The sequence below is a fragment of the Salmo salar genome, chromosome 15, assembly GCF_965601325.2.
Source record: "Salmo salar chromosome 15, fSalSal1, whole genome shotgun sequence".
NCBI lineage: Eukaryota > Metazoa > Chordata > Actinopteri > Salmoniformes > Salmonidae > Salmo > Salmo salar.
This window is the reverse complement of record NC_138305.1, coordinates 107,712,602-107,733,598: the sequence shown is the minus strand read 5'-3', so window position 1 is coordinate 107,733,598 and position 20,997 is coordinate 107,712,602. Positions and strand designations below refer to the sequence as shown.

Genomic DNA, 20,997 nt, shown 5'->3' with positions numbered 1-20,997 from the left:
TAGTCTAGTTTATAATATATATGTATGATACCTACTAGTCTAGTTTATAATATATGTATGATACCTACTAGTCTAGTTTATAATATATATGTATGATACCTACTACTAGTCTAGTTTATATTATATATGTATGATACCTACTAGTCTAGTTTATAATATATATGTATGATACCTACTAGTCTAGTTTATAATATATATGTATCATACCTACTACTAGTCTAGTTTATATATGTATGATACCTACTACTAGTCTAGTTTATAATATATATGTATGATACCTACTACTAGTCTAGTTTATAATATGTATGTATGATACCTACTACTAGTCTAGTTTATAATATATCTGTATCATACCTACTACTAGTCTAGTTTATATATGTATGATACCTACTACTAGTCTAGTTTATAATATATATGTATGATACCTACTAGTCTAGTTTATAATATATATGTATGATACCTACTAGTCTAGTTTATAATATATATGTATGATACCTACTACTAGTCTAGTTTATATTATATATGTATGATACCTACTAGTCTAGTTTATAATATATATGTATGATACCTACTAGTCTAGTTTATAATATATATGTATCATACCTACTACTAGTCTAGTTTATATATGTATGATACCTACTACTAGTCTAGTTTATAATATATATGTATGATACCTACTACTAGTCTAGTTTATAATATATATGTATGATACCTACTACTAGTCTAGTTTATAATATATCTGTATGATACCTACTACTAGTCTAGTTTATATTATATATGTATGATACCTACTACTAGTCTAGTTTATAATATATATGTGTGATACCTACTACTAGTCTAGTTTATATTATATATGTATGATACCTACTACTAGTCTAGTTTATAATATATATGTATGATACCTACTAGTCTAGTTTATATTATATATGTATGTGTTGCAGGAGATTTCTGCTTGAGTGTAAATTATTAAATAATTCTACCCTGAATTTAGAGATATGGTCTATATAGCCTGTAGAATGAGTAACTATAGGGTTAAGCATAAGTCTCAGGAGATTGACTAGGATGAGAGAGGAATTGGGGGCTGTGTGTTTAAGTAAACATTAAGAACTGTTAAACTGTGGTTGACCTGACCTTGCTCGAACCCTCCAGGTTTCCCTGATCTCAGAGTACTAAAAATGTCGGCAGGATCAGGAGTTACGGTGTTGAGAGTTCTGAGGAAGAGGACAATTAACTCTTGATGTTAGTGTGTAATGTGTGTGCGTAAATGAGGAGCCTGGCTTATAATGATGTTCTGTAAAATGGACAGCAGAACGTTCTCTGATGAAACTGTAAAGATCCTTTGCAGAAAGCTGAGTACTTGACTAATTATTATTAACCCAGGGTCTTACAAACCTTGGGGATTAGTCATGGCTTATTGATTGGTAATTAATAGCATTGGGATTCGAAAATTCCATATCAGTATGATACCTACTAGTCTAGTTTATAATATATATGTATGATACCTACTACTAGTTTAATTACTTTAGATAGAAACATAATGAGGGAGGTTGGTTGGGGAGGATGGGTTGGCGTAATCCGCAACAGTCTAGCAATCCAAATGTTGCGTGTTCGAGTTTCGTGCAGGACAACTGTAGCATTTTAGCTAACCCTTCCACTAACCCTTATTCTAAACTTAACCCAATTCACCTAACCAGCTACGTAAATTTGTTGCTATAGTTCTCCTAACCTTTCACGTAAATGATCCTAACCTTTATTGTTAGTTCCCCTAAATGCCAACGTAAATTTCCCGTAGTTCTTCTTTGTTGTTACAGTGCAACAAGCAACCTGGTCTCAGAGAAAGACGTATAATACTGTACATCCTCCAAGATGTATGGAAGTCACTTCATCGAACTTGTATGCAATTGTACGACCGGGTATGACTATACGTCCTATAATTTGTGTGACACTGTACAACCGCTATTCCATTCAAAATGTAACCTAATGTAACATTATATACAGTTGAAGTCGGAAGTTTACATACACCTTAGCAAAATACATATAAGTTCAGTTTTTCACAATTCCTGATATTTAATCCTAGTAAAAATTCCCTGTCTTAGGTCAGTTAGGATCACCACTTTATTGTGTGTGAAATGTGAAATGTCAGAATAATAGTAGAGAGAATGATTTATGTCAGCTTTTATTTTTCCATCACATTCCCAGTGGGTCATAAGTTTATATACATTCATTAGTATTTGGTAGCATTGCCTTTAAATTGTTTAACTTGGGTCAAACGTTTCGGGTAGCCTTCCACAAGCTTCCCACAATAAGTTGGGTGAATTTTGGCCCATTCCTCCTGACAGAGCTGGTGTAACTGAGTCAGGTTTGTAGGCCTCCTTGCTCACATGTTTTTTTTCCCGTTCTGCCCACACATTTTCTATAGGATTGAGGTCAGGGCTTTGTGATAGCCACTCCAATACCTTGAATTTGTTGTCCTTAAGCCATTTTGCCACAACTTTGGAAGTATGCTTGGGGTCATTGTCCATTTGGAAGACCCATTTGTGACCAAGCTTTAACTTCCTGACTGATGTCTTGAGATGTTGCTTCAATATATCCACATAATTTTCTTTCCTCATTAAGCCATCTATTTTGTGAAGTGCACCAGTCTCTACTGCAGCAAAGCATCCCCACAACATGATGCTGCCACCCCCGTGCATCACGGTTGGGATGGTGTTCTTCGGCTTGCAAGCCTCCCCCTTTTTCCTCCAAACATAACGATGGTCATTATGGCCAAACAGTTCTATTTTAGTTTCATCAGACCAGAGGACATTTCTCCAAAAAGTACAATCTTTGTCCCCATGTGCAGTTGCAAACCGTAGTCTGGCTTTTTTATGGCGGTTTTGGAGCAGTGCTTCTTCCTTGCTGAGCGGCATTTCAGGCTATGTCAATATAGGACTCGTTTTACTGTGGATATAGATACTTTTGTACCTGTTTCCTCCAGCATCTTCACAAAGTCCTTTGCTATTGTTCTGGAATTGATTTGTCTCCTTCTTGAGCGGTATGACGGCTGCGTGGTCCCATGGTGTTTATACTTACGTACTGTAGTTTGTACAGATGAACGTGGTACCTTCAGGCGTTTGGAAATTGCTCCCAAGGATGAACCAGACTTGTGGAGGTCTACAATTTTTTTTCTGACGTCTTGGCAGATTTCTTTTGATTTTCCCATGATGTCAAGCAAAGAGGCACTGAGTTTGAAGGTAGGCCTTGAAATACATCCACAGGTACACCACCAATTTAACTCATCATTTTCTGGAATTTTCCAAGCTGTTTAAAGGCACAGTCAACTTAGTGAATGTAAACTTCTGACCCACTGGAATTGTGATACAGTGAATTATAAGTGAAATAATCTGTCTGTAAACAATTGTTGGAAAAATGACTTGCGTCATGCACAAAGTGGATTTCCTAACCGACTTGCCAAACTATAGTTTGTTAACAAGAAATTTATGGAGTGGTTTAAAAACGAGTTTTAATGACTCCAACATAAGTGTATGAAAACTTCCGACTTCAACTGTATCATACTAAATGAAGAACCACCGGTTTACGTACAGAATAATACGAATTACCCGGAGACCATGTTGCCCTCACCCACCACCACTTACAGCGTGCATATCCAGTGTGTCCACACTCAAGTCGAAGGCTGTGAGGTTCATGGTTTGGAACACCTCCATGAGCGTCTGTCCCTTGCCTCTCTCCACATGCACTATCTCCCCTGGATACTTCTTCATGGCCCTCTTGATAAACCTCAGCAGGTGTTTCTGGTTCATACAGGACGCGGCATGGATATGGGTATCCACCTGGGTTTACAAGGAATCACAGACATAGAAGATGGATTAGGGCACTTTATCATGATGCAACCGATACAACCAGAGGATGGGCACCCTGCTCTGAGGAGAGTGGTTCTATTCAAGGATTCTTCCTTCCTGCTCTGAGGAGAGTGGTTCCATTCGAGGTTTCTTCCTTCCTGCTCTGAGGAGAGTGGTTCCATTCGAGGTTTCTTCCTTCCTGCTCTGAGGAGAGTGGTTCCATTCAAGGTTTCTTCCTTCCTGCTCTGAGGAGATTGGTTCCATTCAAGTTTTCTTCTTTACTGCTCTGATTAATATTCCCCAGGAGCATTCAGTACCATCAGAGGTAGACCTAACCTTAGAGGCTAACCTAACCTCTGCAATAAGGCTAAATTAATCTGGTCTCCAGCCGGTGATCGCAATTGAGCCTGGGGATGAGGTTGAACCACATTAGACACAGTCAGTGATTAGTGATATGCTCACCTTGCATATGTTGCAGACATTTCAGTGTTTCAGGGTTAGGGTTAAGTTTAGGGTTAAGAGGGAGGGACCTTGCATACATTGGAGAAGTCTCTTTGAGAGACCTATGTTGCAGACTTCTTGGTGTGACAGGTTTAGGGTTAAGTTTAGGGTTAGACTTAGGGTTACGTGGGACTTACCTTGCGTATGTTGTAGAAGTCTCTATGAGGGACTTTCTTCTGAGCTGCCAGCTCCTTCATCTCATTCAGCAAGATGTGCATCTGGAACTTAGAACTCAGGTACTGTAACCGACGGTAACAGAACGACTTCCTGTGGTAGTGAATAAGCACAGACATTGTGTCAAATAAAATCAAACGTTATGCCTATAGGTCCATAAAAAAATCTCTATACACTTTACAGTGAAACAATACATGACCAATACTTTACAGTGAAACAATACATGACCAATACTTTACAGTGAAACAATACATGATGAATACTTTACAGTGAAACAATACTTTATAGTGAAACAATACATTACCAATACTTTACAATGAAACAATAACTTTACAGTGACACAATACATTAACAATACTTTACAGTGACACAACACATTACCAAATACTTTACAGTGAAACAATACATTAACAATACTTTACAATGACACATTAAAGACAAAAAACAACAAAGAATAAAAGTGTACAAGAGAACAAAACAGTACAAAAGTAAATCAATAAAAGACATGGTCTGTCTGTGTACTGTACTCACACAGGTCCGTTGATGATGAGAGCCATCATAACGTTCATGTCATTGATGTAATCCTGTAGGTCTGGATAAGGAAGCTCCAACTCTGTGCTCCTGACATCACAGTGCATGTTTTAAAGGGACATTATAAGATGATCTATTGTACATGCCAAGAATTCAACTCCCAAATCAATATTATTTCCAACAATTTGACAAATTCCATTTTGAATTCAGTTCCCCGCAGGCTTTCAGGCTGATCATGTCACTGTTCAGATAGGCTAGCTATACTGGAAATAAAGGAATACAGGTTGAAATTATTAAAAACAAATCCTACCGTCAATTTTGGATGCTATGTGCATTAAATCCATTAACTGGGAAATACCGTATATTCCAATTAAATTCAATTCCAAAGATTAAAATGTGTTTACAATTTCAATTAAATTCCAATTCAAAAAGTCCAAACAGTCTAATTCCAATTAAATTCCTATTCCACAACTTGAAGATTTTTTTAAATAAACATTTAATTCAATGTAAATTCTCCACTTCATATGTAAATTCAATAATCGAATTAGAATTTCAAATTAAAAATCGGAATCGGCCTTGCTACATGCTGATGACAAGTCTTATAACGTATCACAGAACAGAATATAATTCTTTAAACCAAAGTAATTCAAGTGGAAGAAAGATTTAATGGAAGGAACCAATGTCTCACTTCTCCATTGTGTCCTTATTAGTGTAGATATGGACGACACCGTTTACCATCTTGCAGCCATAGCCTATATCAGGAGGCATACAGGCAGGGTCCTGGTTCTCGTAGGGGTGAGTGGTGGAGACGGGAGGATGGACTGTCTGGTCTAAATCTAGAATAGAATAGAGTACAATAGAATATAATCAAATAGAATAGAATTAAATAGAATAGAATCAAATAGAATAGCTTAGAAAGAATATACTGAACAAAAACATAAGTCGGAAGTTTACATACACCTTACCTTAACCAAATACATTTAAACTCAGTTTTTCACAATTCCTGACATTTAATCCTAGTAAAAATTCCCTGTCTTAGGTCAGTTAGGATCACCACTTTATTTTAAGAATGTGAAATGTCAGAATAATAGTAGAGAGAATGATTTATTTCAGCTTTTATTTCTTACATCACATTCCCAGTGGGTCAGAAGTTTACATACACTCAATTAGTATTCGGTAGCTGTCACGACTGTCAAAAGGAGAGGACCAAGGTGCAGCGTGTGTGTAGTTCCACATTTTATTTACTCTGTGAAACTATGCAATACATCAAATAACTGAATAGACAAAACAACAAACTGTGACGCAGAGGAGAAACAAACACTACTCAAAAATAATTACCCACAAAACCCAGGAAGAAAAACCCCTACTTAAGTATGATCTCCAATTAGAGACAACAAGGACCAGCTGCCTCTAATTGGAGATCATCCCAAACAAACCAACATAGAAATACAAAAACTAGAACCTAAGAACATAGAAATAGAACACATAGAATAAACCCCCCTGTCATGCCCTGACCTACTCTACCATAGTAAATAACAGCTTACCATGGTCAGGACGTGACAGTAGCATTGCCTTTAAATTGTTTAACTTGGGTCAAATGTTTCGGGTAGCCTTCCACAAGCTTCCCACAATAAGTTGGGTGAATTTTGGCCCATTCCTCTTGACAGAGCTGGTGTAACTGAGTCAGGTTTGTAGGTCTCCTTGCTCACACACGTTTTTTCAGTTCTGCCCACACATTTTCTATAGGATTAAGGTCAGGGCCTGTGATGGCCACTCCAATACCTTGACTTTGTTGTCCTTAAGCCATTTTGCCACAACTTGCTTGGGGTCATTGTCCATTTGGAAGACCCATTTGTGACCAAGCTTTAACTTCCTGACTGATGTCTTGAGATGTTGCTTCAATATATCCACATAATTTTCCTCCCTCATGATGCAATCTATTTTGTGAAGTGCACCAGTCCCTCCTGCAGCAAAGCACCCCCACAACATGATGCTGCCACCCCCGTGCTTCACGGTTGGGATGGTGTTCTTCGACTTGCAAGCCTCTATGGCGGTTTTGGAGCAGTGGCTTCTTCCTTGCTGAGCGGCCTTTCAGGTTATGTCAATATAGGACTCATTTTACTGTGGATATAGATACTTTTGTACCTGTTTCCTCCAGCATCTTCACAAGGTCCTGTGCTGTTGTTCTGGGATTGATTTGCACTTTTCGCACCAAAGTACATTCATCTCTAGGAGACAGAATGTGTCTCCTTCTTGAGCGGTATGATGGCTGCGTGGTCCCATGGTGTTTATACTTGCGTACTATTGTTTGTACAGATGAACGTGCTACCCTCAGGCGTTTGGAAATTGCTCCCAAGGATGAACCAGAGTTGTGGAGGTCTACAATTTTTTTTCTGATGTCTTGGCTGATTTCTTTTGATTTTCCCATCATGTCAAGCAAAGAGGCACTGAGTTTGAAGGTAGGCCTTGAAATACATCCACAGGTACACCTCCAATTGACTCAAACTGTCACGACTTCCGCCGAAGTCGGTTCCTCTCCTAGTTCGGGCGGCGTTCGAAGTTACCGGCCTTCTAGCCATCGCCGATCCACCTTTCATTTTCCATTGGTTTTGTCTTGTCTTCCCTCACACCTGGTTTCAATTCCATCAATTACATGTTGTGTATTTAACCCTCTGTTCCCCCCATGTCCTTGTCCGGAATTGTTTCTTGTAGTGCTTGTGTATGTTATGCTGGTGGATACTGGGTTTTGTTTGACCCATTCATTTATTGTTTTGTTTACAGTAGTTTTTATGTTTATTAAACGACACCTTTGTAAAACAGTTTTCGCTCTCCTGCGCCTGACTTCTCTGCCGCCAGTACGCACCCCGCTACACAAACTATGTCAATTAGCCTGTCAGAAGCTTCTAAAGCCATGACATAATTTTCTGGATTTTTCCAAGCTGTTTAAAGGCACAGTCAAATTAGTGTATGTAAACTTCTGACCCACTGGAATTGTGATACAATAATATGAATAATAAGTGAAATAATATGTCTGGAAACAATTGTTGGAAAAATTACTTGTGTTATGCACAAAGTAGATGTCCTAACCGACTTGCTAAAACTATAGTTGGTTAACAAGAAATTTGTGGAGTGTTTGAAAAACGAGTTTTAATGACTTCAACTGTAAAACGCAACATGCAACAATTTCAAAGATTTTACTGAGTTACAGTTCATATAAGGAAATCAGTTTAAATCCATTTATTAGGACCTAATCTATGGATTTCACATGACTGGGCAGGGGTACAGCTATGGATGGGCATAGGCTCCCCCAATTGGGAGGCAGGTTCAACCACTGGGGAGCCAGGAAAGCTAGACCGTCAGACACAGAACTTCTTCTTCTTCTTCTTGCTGTGCTCCTAATCCCTACAGATGGGTTAGAATGGGCCAAGCATGTTGCCAGCTCCATACCAATGACCACACTCCATTTCAATGGTGATAATTCTCCCACTGGTTTGTACACTGCGTGACAGTCTGTGCTGCTAGGTGGTAGAGCAGATGGAGTGTGAAAATGACTTCTATTGATGATTATGAAACCGCTAGTCCTGAAGAGGCATAATGATTGGCTGAGAGCCATTTGAAGTTGTGCTAACAGCAGATTAACCTTTGACAGCGTGTGGTTTCAAATGTTGAATTTCAATGATGAAAATTCTCCCAGTTTACACACAGTCTGTGCTAGGTGTTGTTTGCGTGCCTGCGTGCCTGTCTGCCTGTCTGTCGGCCTGTGTTTTTCTGTGTGTCTGTCTGCATGTCTGTCTGTCTGTCTGTGTTTCTCTGTCTGTCTTCTCTACCTGCAGTAACAGAGGTCTCCGGGATCTCCTCGTATATGCCCATATCTAGAGGTCTGTCACTGAGCTCCTCCAGGTAGCTGGCTGTGGTCCGACAAAAGCTCTGCATGGACAGGCCGATGTACTTCTCCCTGATGAACAAGGCCTTCACTACACACTTAGCAGCATCCAGCAGGTCTGTGAAGGGAACCTGGGGAGAGGGAGCGGGAGAGAGGGCACAGGTTAGCCATTGGACCTTAGAAGAATAATAATACTTTATTTTACATTGTAATTTCTCAATCATCTTTTTCCTTTTCAACCCACACCCATGAGCTGCCACTGGAACAGTTTGTAGAGGTTAGCTAAGTGCCTTGCTCAAAGGCCCTACAGCAGGATATGGTATGGAGGGGTTTTTGGGGGATATTTCTGTGACCTACCCCACATTTCTCCTCTCCAGAGATGGAGACCCGCTGGTACTCCTTCTCTCCTTCCCGTTCTTTCTCCTTGGGGTACAGGTCCATGAATGCCTGGCTCTGCTCCTTCAGGTATCTAACACAAGACGATAGGCCAGGTGTTGTATGTTACCCCACGAGGTCTGGAGTCCGCTGCATTTCCATTCTACCTGATAATTAATTGCGCCCACCTGGTGTCCCAGGTCTAAATCATTCCCTGATTAGAGGGCTAGAATGAAGAAGAAAAAAAACTGTGGACTGTCTTCGAGGACCAGAGTTGAATATGAGGCTGATAGGGGAAGAGAAACGGTTCATAGACAAGACTGTGTTAGCCAGCTGAGCTAAAGCCTAGACTGCTAAACTATATGAGAGATAAACTATATGTGACCGACCAGTGTACTCTGCATGCCACAAGACTGTGTTAGCCTGCTGAGCTAAAGCCAATGCATTAGCTAGCGGAGCTAATGCGAGTCTCCTTACTGTACTCACTCTAGGTCAGTAGCTAGCAGAGCTAATGTGAGTGTCCTTACTGTACTCACTCTAGGTCAGTAGCTAGCAGAGTTAATGTGAGTGTCCTTACTGTACTCACTCTAGGTCAGTAGCTAGCGGAGCTAATGTGAGTGTCCTTACTGTACTCACTCTAGGTCAGTAGCTAGCGGAGCTAATGTGAGTGTCCTTACTGTACTCACTCTAGGTCAGTAGCTAGCGGAGCTAATGTGAGTCTCCTTACTGTATTTCTACCTCTAGGTCAGTAGCTAGCGGAGCTAATGTGAGTCTCCTTACTGTATTTCTACCTCTAGGTCAGTAGCTAGCGGAGCTAATGTGAGTCTCCTTACTGTATTTCTACCTCTAGGTCAGTAGCTAGCAGAGCTAATGTGAGTCTCCTTACTGTACTCACTCTAGGTCAGTAGCTAGCGGAGCTAATGTGAGTGTCCTTACTGTACTCACTCTAGGTCAGTAGCTAGCAGAGCTAATGTGACCTACACCACCCGATGTCACAGGAAGGCCAAAAAGATCATCAAGGACATCAACCACCCGAGCCACTGCCTGTTCACCCCGCTATCTTCCAGAAGGCGAGGTCATTACAGATACATCAAAGCTGGGACCGAGAGACTGAAAAACAGCTTCTATCTCAAGGCCATCAGACTGTTAAACACCCATCACTAACATTGAGTGGCTGCTGCCAACATACTGACTCACCTCAAGCCACTTTAATAATGGGAAAATTGATGTAATCAATTTATCACTTGCCAGTTTATATTATTTATATTAGATAATGTTTACATAACCTACATTATTCATCTCATATGAATATACTGTACTCTATACCATCTACGGCATCTTGCCATCTTGATGTAATGTATCACTAGCCACCTTAAACAATGCTGCTTTATATGTTTTCATACCCTACAATACTCATCTCATATGTATATACTGTACTCCATACCATCTATTACATCTTGCCTATGCCGTTCGGCCATCACTCATTTATATATTTTTATGTACATATTCGTATTCATTCCTTTACACTTGTGTGTACAAGGTAGTTGTTGTGGCATTGGTAGATTACTTGTTAGATATTATTACTGCATGGTCGGAACTAGAAGCATAAGCATTTCGCTACACTTGCATTAACACCTGCTAACCATGTGTATGTGACAAATAAATTTGATTTGATTTTGAGTCTCCATACTGTATTTCTACCTCTAGGTCAGTAGCTAGTGGAGCTAATGTGAGTCTCCTTACCGTACTCACTCTAGGTCAGTAGCTAGCGGAGCTAATGTGAGTCTCCTTACTGTACTCACTCTAGGTCAGTAGCGCTGTCAGTCTTCATTAACTCCTGTTTGGCTCGCAGAAGGATATTTGGCTCAAACCTGTAGAAGACATAACAAAAAGCTTTTTTAGAGACTTCCAACATGATTCTATTGGGATTCATGAGGACTTGTTGCTGACTACTAATTCTCTCTCTTTTCTCTCTCTCTTCTCTCCCTCTCCCTCCCCTGCCCTTCCTCTCTGTCTCCCTCCTCTGCCCTTCCCCTCCCTCCCTCCCTCCCTCCCTCCCTCCCTCCCTCCCTCCCTCCCTCTCTTACTTGACATCCTGGCTGATCTGTCTCTCTAGTCGTTGTCGTCTCTCCTCCAGCTGTTCTATGGGACTGTCTTCAGGGAACTCATAAGGGGTGCTGAGCATATCACACTCTGCTAAGCTGCGAGAGAACAGCTCCTACATGGAGACACAGAGAGAGTAGCTTGTTTAGAGCTTGCTTGGAAATGAGTTGTAAAACGTTTTTGTTATTAACGATTTTCAATTCAATTTATCCACCTGTGTGGCTGGAATTGTATTGTTAAACGATCACAAATTCCATTCTTTCGATCTCACTTACCTCAGCGATCTCCTTGTATTTGCCGTCCATGGAGGTGCGTAGGTCAATTGTCTGTTTCAGCACCACGGGGATCCCTGGCAAAGAATGCTGGGAAGTCAGGAGGTGGCGGGCACCACGGCGATCAACTAGAGAGAGAGAGAGGAGGGAGAAAGTGGGAGAGGGAGGGAGAGTGAGAGAGAGAGAGGAAGGAAGGAAGGAAGGAAGGAAGGAAGGAAGGAAGGAAGGAAGGAAGGAAGGAAGGAAGGAAGGAAGGAAGGAAGGAAGGAAGGAAGGAAGGAAGGAAGGAGAGAGAGAGAGTGATAAAGAGAGAGAGATAGAGAGTGATAAAGAGAGATAAAGAGAGAGAGAGAGAGTGATAAAGAGAGATAAAGAGAGAGAGAGAGGAAGGAGATAGAGTTAGAGAGGGATAAAGAGAGAGTGATAAAGAGAGATAAAGAGAGCGAGAGAGAGAGAGAGGAGATAGAGCGAGAGAGATTGTCATGCCGATCTGCACCGTGCCAAATCAGATGTTTCCAAGATGAGGTTTCTTTCCCCTTTTTACGAAGCTTAGCCTACCTACTCCACAGTTCATAAACCGGAAGCACAGAAGCCACATACGCTTGTTGTTCTCAGCCTGACCACGGTCAGGACAATATACAGAGCAGAGCCAAAACAGTAACCCAGCCCAGTGCTGGAGGTCTGAACTCAGCCGCTGTTTCTGCCTCCAGACACAATGGACCATTCAGGTGGAGCCTAAAACCCATCAACAATACACTGGCCTTGTTGCCAGCACAGGATTCAATGTCTCCATGTTGATTAAGCAAATGCAGTTGCAAGAAAAACAATAACATTCTAACTACAGTTACAAGACCTGGGCCAAGGGTCAAGGGGCTCATTGAACAGTACAAGCTAGGATGGAAAGACATCTGATGTAGGAACATGTGAACACAACATTGTTGAAAACAGTTCAGACATCCAGACAGCCAGACAGCCCAACAGACAGCCCGACAGACATCCAGACAGACACCCAGACAGCCAGCCAGCCAGCCTGACCGACCGACCGACCGACCGACCGACCGACCGACCGACCGACCGACCGACCGACCGACAGACAGACAGACAGACAGACAGACAGACAGACAGACAGACAGACAGACAGACAGACAGACAGACAGACAGCACAGCCAGACATCCAGATAGACAGCCAGACAGCCAGCCTGACAGACAGCCAGACAGACAGCCAAGCAGCCAGACAGACAGCCAGACAGACAGCCCAACAGACAGCCCGACAGACAGACAGACAGCCAGACAGCCAGACATCCAGCCAGACAGCCAGCCAGCCAGCCCGACAGACAGCCAGACATCCAGACAGCCAGACAGCCAGACAGCCAGCCTGACAGACAGCCAGATACACAGCCAGATACACAGCCAGACAGACAGACAGCCAGACAGACAGCCCGACAGCCAGACAGCCAGACATCCAGCCAGACAGCCAGACAGCCAGCCAGACAGACAGCCCGACAGACAACCAGACATCCAGACAGCCAGACAGACAGCCAGACAGATGGATATGGTATGTCCTTCACCTTCCTGTCCCCCAGAGTGCACTTAGGAATCAGCATCAGTGTCTGCTGGTGCGACAATAGTAATCTGCTCCCTCAAACAGCGGACCAGGATCTAAAATATGAATGTTCCTGTTTAATATTTAATTCCGGCCTCAGACACCTAAAGTGGTAGAATGTCAGAGGGATCGTTGTCCAGCACTATATACAGCCTGACACACATGCTACTGGAGTCCACTGGAACCAGTACTTTCATTCATCTATTTGCTCTGCCCTCATATTTAGCCTCACAATAAAGTGTTTAACCATGTTCTGTTCAGGACAACCAGGGTTACAATGAAGTGTTTAACCATGTTCTGTTCAGGACAACCAGGGTTACAATGAAGTGTTTAACCATGTTCTGTTCAGGACAACCAGGGTTACAATGAAGTGTTTAACCATGTTCTGTTCAGGACAACCAGGGTTACAATGAAGTGTTTAACCATGTTCTGTTCAGGACAACCAGAGTTACAATGAAGTGTTTAACCATGTTCTGTTCAGAACAACCAGGGTTACAATGAAGTGTTTAACCATGTTCTGTTCAGGACAACCAGGGTTACAATGAAGTGTTTAACCATGTTCTGTTCAGGACAACCAGGGTTACAATGAAGTGTTTAACCATGTTCTGTTCAGAACAACCAGGGTTACAATGAAGTGTTTAACCATGTTCTGTTCAGGACAACCAGGGTTACAAGTAGGACACAAAACTATTTGACATAAACAGTTGAATTCGTGAGTTTTATTGAGAAATGTTAATAAGAAAATAAGATAAACTGATTTAAAAAATGATTCATATGAATGCTTTAAGTATAGAAATGGTTTGCTCAGTGGGAAATTAATATCCAACTAGTCAGAGAACACGGTGTGGAGTTTGTGACAGAAACTATGTGAGTTTATTACAGTATTATAGACACTATAACCTGAGATTTACTATGATCTATGTAGAAGAACCCCTTACAGTATTATAGACACTATGACCTGGGATTTACTATGATCTATGTAGAAGAACCCCTTACAGTATTATAGACACTATGTCCTGGGATTTACTATGATCTATGTAGAAGAACCCCTTACAGTATTATAGACACTATAACCTGAGATTTACTATGATCTATGTAGAATAACCCCTTACAGTATTATAGACACTATGACCTGGGATTTACTATGATCTATGTAGAAGGACCCCTTACAGTATTATAGACACTATGTCCTGGGATTTACTATGGTCTATGTAGAAGAACCTTTTACAGTATTATAGACACTATGTCCTGGGATTTCCTTTGATATTCTATGTCGAAGAACCCTTTACCTTCTAACGACTGTTGTGTAGCTTGTGAGTGTCTCAGATCTTCATAGATGGGTCATAATAGTTTTGTAGCTCAAACCGTTCAAACTTTAGACGTTTTGGGGAGATTTTTTTCATTTTCTTTTTGGGATCCGCCCCTTGTCTCAGAAACACAACTCTAGCTCCGCCCCTGTGTCACGACTTCCACCGAAGTCGGCCCCTCTCCTTGTTCGGGCGGCGTTCAGCGGTCGACGTCACCGGCTTACTAGACACCACCTATCTATGTTTCCCTGTTCGTTTTGTTTTGTCTTAATTAAACACACCTGTTTATGATTCCCTGATTAGGTTCATTATTTATCCCTCTAGCTTCCCTGTTTGTCTTGTCCGTGATTCTGTAACGCTTTCGTTTGGAGAAGTATCGGAGTCAGGCGCAGGACACAGGGATGAGTGCAAACAAAACGTGTTTACTCAAAAACCACAATAAAACTTCTCCCACAGCAAAATAACAGGGTTGGGAGAAACTCCTCCAACAACCACAAAACATGAACAATCACGGACAAGACAAACAGGGAAGCCAGAGGGTTAAATGATGAACATAATCAGGGAATCATAAACAGGTGTGTTTAATTAAGACAAAACAAAACGAACAGGGAAACATAGATCGGTGGTGTCTAGTAAGCCGGTGACGTCGACCGCTGAACGCCGCCCAAACGAGGAGAGGGGCCGACTTCGCCGGAAGTCGTGACACCCTGTTAATCACACAGACTAGTGGTTGGTATCTACGCATGCAGAAGAAATAGCCCCCCCCCCCAAAAAAACATCAGTCTCAACCACAAACATTTAAAAATATATATTTATCCTTTATTTAACGAGGCAAGTCAGTTAAGAACAAACTCTTATTTACAATGGCAGCCTACCGGGGAACAATGGGTTAACAGCCTTGTTCAGGGGCAGAACGACAGATACCGTAGGACTCAAGAGATTTAGCTTAATGTCTATGCTTAGGGGTCATGTATAAAAATGCCCAGCTGCCCTTTATTTAGGCTACCATGGCTAGAAGAAGAGATCTCAGTGACTTTGAAAGAGAGGTCTCAAAGGAACATAGGGGGTTTAAAGTGTGTGTATATCTCTCAGTCACCAGATCTCAACCCAATTGAACACTTATGAGAGATTCTGGAGCGGAATTACTCATGGAAGAATGGTGTCGTATCCCTCCAATAGAGTTCCAGACACTTGTAGAATCTATGCCGAGGTGCGTTGAAGCTGTTCTGGTTTGTGATGACCCAACGCCCTATTAACACACTATATGTTGGTGTTTCCTTTATTTTGATTAAGTTACCTGTATGTGTGTGTGTGGAGGGCAGTATGCTTCCAGTGGCAATAATAGCAGCGCTAAGCCTTATGGGCCTGTATGTAACTGATCCCTTAATGGCTTCTATATTTAGATCATCTAATGGTTACGTAACTCCCCATCCACACAATACACACCAAGGAGAAACTAGTCCCCAGCAGGCACGTTTCACACGGTGCTACATTTTGTACTTGGCTCTACAGGGTAGCTTCCATTATGGCTCTACAGGGACACAGTTCGACGAGATACATGGCATCATGACAATAATCTGTACGGATCATAGATTCTGCTTGTACTGCATGGAACCTCAGGTAACCTAATCTCAGATTTACCAATGACTTAGATTTGACCCGGAAACACAACATGCCCCTGCAAAATCATCGACTAGGACAATCAGTCTATCATGTCTCCGGGTATTCAGGTAATACAGTTAATACATAACATTGGTGCCCAGAAACATATATTGCATGTGCTCTGGCCAACAAGTCCATTTGGTAGATTAAAGTTCCACAGTCTGTCATGAGAGACTACGGGAAAAATAGTACAGAACATTTCTATATTATATATAACACATGATCACTTCTCCATTATCTTTTTGGATTCAATTGTAGGTGAGGCTTGACAAGGAGGTGTAATGGTATTCCTTTGCTAATTGACTTCCCATCCAATGCATAATAGCAATACACAGAACATAGTCGGTCCAAACCCTAACCTTCATTGGGCTTTCTCCTCGAACCAGGGATGTTCTCTGGTTCAAGCCAAAAGCTCACATTTCAAAAGCACACCTGAGAACTAACCTGACCGCTCTGTTTTATCTCACCCGGAGCTTGTTGCTTGTTGTTGTTGTCAAAAGTCCTCAGGGAGGGACGACGATTAAATGAAAACCATCTGATACTAAGGAGAGTAAAGGTCAAAAGTGAAAGGTCGTCGCTTCCTGTTGATAGGTTCTTATTTTTCAGAGTAAGTAACTCACGGACACTAGAGAAGCTTTAACCAAGTTTAATTCTTCCCAAAGGTTCTGTACAGCTGTAATTCAGACAGCCAAACATTTCTCACATCACAGATATATATATCCCCCTTAAGACACTCCTCCTCCTCTCCAATCCTTACATCTTATGGTTTAACAGGAAAAGGGTAACAGGATATTAAACCCTTATTACTCCCTTAAGGGGATCTGACTTCACCTCCTGACCTCAACCCCTCCTTCACCTAATCTACAGATGTCCATCTGTCTTTCCTGTATCAACACGGTTCTCTCCTCCCGTCCACCAAACACATTCCAAAGCCACTCTGTCTTTCTACAGATCTCACTCCTTTAATATACTATGCGTTTGATCTATAATGTCTTTAATATCTCAATGTTCAAAATATTGAATTCCAACACTGTGTAATCAATCTCCTCAAAGAGAGGGCTGATCTCTGAACTCGTCCACACTACTGGTTTCCTGTTTTGAGTTTTAGATGTCCCCAACAACATTCCGATTGTTGTGTCAAGTCCACAACTGTACAGCTGTGGCTCCAGTGTCTCAGTGGGTTAGAGTGTGGAACAGGCAACACCATGGGTTGTGGGTATTCATCAACGAGTATGTTTCCATTAACCATCAGCAGTAATGATAGCAAAGAGATTACTGATACCATAGACTTGTGCAGCTAAGACTACCACAATGGGGGGGGGGGGGGGGGTCAATGGGCACACTCACACACACACATTACTACCGGAATATTACACAAGTCACTGTCTGGCGACAGGGAAGCAGAGGGTGAGGGAGAGATGAGAGAGAGAGAGAGAGAGAGGGTGAGGGAGAGAGGAGAGATAGCTAAAGAGGAGAGAGATAGCTAGAGATAGTTAACCAGCAGGGAGAAGGTGTTTAAGAGGGGAGGAGAGAAACAGATAGCTAGCGTTGTTTTGTTTGTCTGGGATCAGGGTATCGAAGCATTAGCTAGACTGGTCCAAGATCTGTTTGTGGTGTCTTAACACATCCATAGGAGCTGGCTATAGAGCACAAACAGATCTGAGACCAGGCAAGGTGTTTAGAGGAGAGAGATCGCTATCTAGCTAGCATTGTTTTGTTTGTCTGGTATCAGGGTAGTGATGCGTGCCTCTCTCCTCTCTGCCTGTTATATCCTGTAGCTGCGTGTACTGATGAGACACAAAACTGTGCCCTGACTGAACATGTCAAACACAGTTTTTCTTTCCAGATAGGCTCACACGAAGAGAGAGAGACAGGGATGGTGGGAAGGAGAGAGAGTGAGCGAGATACACACTCAGACAAAACAATAACACACACACACACACACACACACACACACACACACACACACACACACACACACACACACACACACACACACACACACACACACACACACACACACACACACACACACACACCCCGGTACGTCCCCTGTCCTCTTTAATCTCTGTCATGTCATACATACACAGAACTGGTCCTGTAGATCAATCCACTCTCCCTCTGTCTCTCTTTCTGTCCCGATGTCTGTGTATCTGTCTGCCCCCCACCCCTGTTTCTGACTGGTTTGGCCCAGCTGTCTAGCAGTCCCTGCTGCTCTTCCTGCCTCATTTAAATGCTTGTGACATCAGTCTGGACCATACCATGTGGTGCAGCGGGGCAGGGTGGAGGGGGGGGGGGGGGGATGACAGGCTGCATCACTCAGGAAAAAGGCTGGAGTCTCTGTTTCTCTCACATCAACCCCCCTCTATCTCATCGTTTGCTTTCTCACATGTTTTCTTTTGCTCTGGGGAAGGTCGAGGTTGCCTGCATTTGTGTGTGTGTGTGTGTGTGTGTGTGTTTTTGTGTGTGTGTGTGTTTTGTGTGTGTGTGTGTGTGTGTGTGTGTGTGTGTGTGTGTGTGTGTGTGTGTGTGTGTGTGTGTGTGTGTGTGTGTGTGTGTGTGTGTGTGTGTGTGTGTGTGAAAGAGCAATCTGGTATGGTTTGAGACGTGCTTGCAGAGAACCAGAGGTCAGCCAAGAGATGATTGTTGTTGTTTAATAAAAAAAGACCTCACCCTCATCCTCTTTCTCCTCCTTCCCCTTTCCTCATATTGTATGAATGAAATTAAAGGGCCACCGTGTATTTATATATGACAAATTGCTGCATGCTGTTTATCGAAAAGGAGGCATTGAGCTGTCAGAAATGAATCGCACACGCATTGGTCAAATAGTGAGAGGTGCCTCCTCACATGACATGGTTGCGCTTCGTATTCGCATGCCCTATAAACTGCGTGAACCACCAACCTTTACTGAACTACTGCAAGAAGTAAGGGAGAAGGAGGACATGATTCAAGACAGGACCACAACGAAGAGCGTTGTGAAGTCATCAGCTGTTGCTCCTGTTGCCACAGTTTGCAAAGAAGCTAATTCTGAGATAGAAGTGCTGAGAAAAGAGCTGAATGGTTTAACCTGTTAGGGCTAGGGGGCAGTATTGACACGGCTGGATAAAAAACATACCCGATTTAATCTGGTTACCACTCCTACCCAGTAACTAGAATATGCATATACTTATTACATATGGATAGAAAACACCCTACATTTTCTAAAACTGTTTGAATGGTGTCTGTGAGTATAACAGAACTCAAATGGCAGGTCAAAACCTGAGAGATTCCTTTACAGGAAGTGGCCTGTCTGACCATTTCTTGAACTTCTTTTCCATCTCTATCATTTACTAAGGATCTCTGCTCTAACGTGACACTTCCCACGTCGTCCATAGGCGCTCAGAGCCCGGGAAAAAACAGAATGTCGTCATTCCAGCCCCAGGCTGAAACACATTATCGCCTTTCTCAAGTGGCCGATCAAGGGACACTGGGCTTATGCTCGTGACCCCGACCGCCCCCGCCTTTGGGATTTTTTCCTCTGTTTGCCGAAAAGGAGATTCCCTGTCGGAATATTATCGCTTTTCTACGAGAAAAATGTCGTAAAAATTGATTTTAAACAGCGGTTGACATGCTTCGAAGTACGGTAATGGAATATTTAGAATTTTATTGTCACGAATTGCGCCATGCGCGCGACACTTCTTTACTATTTCGGATAGTGTCTGGAACGCACGAACAAAACGCCGCTATTCGGATATAACGATGGATTATTTTGGACCAAACCAACATTTGTTATTGAAGTAGCAGTCCTGGGTGTGCATTCTGACGAAGACAACAAAAGGTAATGAAACTTTTATAATAGTAAATATGATTATGGTGAGTGCTAAACTTGCCGGGTGTCTAAATAGCGAGCCCGTGATGCCTGGGCTATGTACTTAGAATATTGCAAAATGTGCTTTCACCAAAAAGCTATTTTAAAATCGGACATATCGAGTGCATAGAGGAGGTCTGTATCTATAATTCTTAAAATAATTGTTATGCTTTTTGTGAACGTTTATCGTGAGTAATTTAGTAAAATGTTAGCGAATTCCCCGGAAGTTTGCGGGGGGTATGCTAGTTCTGAACGTCACATGCTAATGTAAAAAGCTGGTTTTTGATATAAATATGAACTTGATTGAACAAAACATGCATGTATTGTATAACATAATGTCCTAGGGTTGTCATCTGATGAAGATCATCAAAGGTGAGTGCTGCATTTAGCTGTCTTCTGGGTTTTGGTGACATTATATGCTGGCTTGAAAAATGGGTGTCTGATTATTTCTGGCTTGGTACTCTGCTGACATAATCTAATGTTTTGCTTTCGTTGTAAAGCCTTTTTGAAATCGGACAGTGTGGTTAGATTAACGAGAGTCGTGTCTTTAAATGGCTGTAAAATAGTCATATGTTTGAGAAATTGAAGTAATAGGATTTTTAAGGTTTTGAAAATCGCGCCACAGGCTGGCAGTGGCTGTTTACGTAGGTGGGACGCAAGCGTCCCACCTAGCCCATAGAGGTTAAAAACTGAAATGACACGTCTCATGTCTGCTAACATCACAGCAGCTCAATCTGACATACAAAGGTCAGATGTGGCATTTAAAAGCAAAAAGAAGAGAATAAATCCATCACAAGAACAGACACAAGCCGACAGCAACCCCGGAGTGTTTTGTTATAGATGTGGAGAAGATGGCCATTTCAAGAGAAACTGTGAAGGTGAAGAGAACTTGAGGAAAGT

General features: G+C 42.0%; 1 protein-coding gene across 2 annotated transcripts in view; it reads right to left on the bottom strand.

Annotated features, from left to right (window-relative positions):
• LOC106572896 (AMP deaminase 2) overlaps window positions 1-20,997 on the bottom strand; it is a 102,266-nt gene that overhangs the window by 53,927 nt on the left and 27,342 nt on the right. For both annotated transcript variants that reach the window (XR_006759363.2, XM_014147478.3), the window contains exons 2-10: window positions 11,682-11,806; window positions 11,391-11,521; window positions 11,106-11,174; window positions 9,286-9,397; window positions 8,873-9,059; window positions 5,734-5,881; window positions 5,046-5,135; window positions 4,478-4,607; window positions 3,636-3,830 (exon numbers count right to left, since the gene is read on the bottom strand). Coding sequence is in view for 1 of the 2 variants with exons in the window: in XM_014147478.3 (XP_014002953.2) it covers window positions 3,636-3,830; window positions 4,478-4,607; window positions 5,046-5,135; window positions 5,734-5,881; window positions 8,873-9,059; window positions 9,286-9,397; window positions 11,106-11,174; window positions 11,391-11,521; window positions 11,682-11,806 (1,187 nt within the window). In the remaining variant the exon portion in view is untranslated. The remainder of the gene's footprint in view (window positions 1-3,635; window positions 3,831-4,477; window positions 4,608-5,045; window positions 5,136-5,733; window positions 5,882-8,872; window positions 9,060-9,285; window positions 9,398-11,105; window positions 11,175-11,390; window positions 11,522-11,681; window positions 11,807-20,997) is intronic.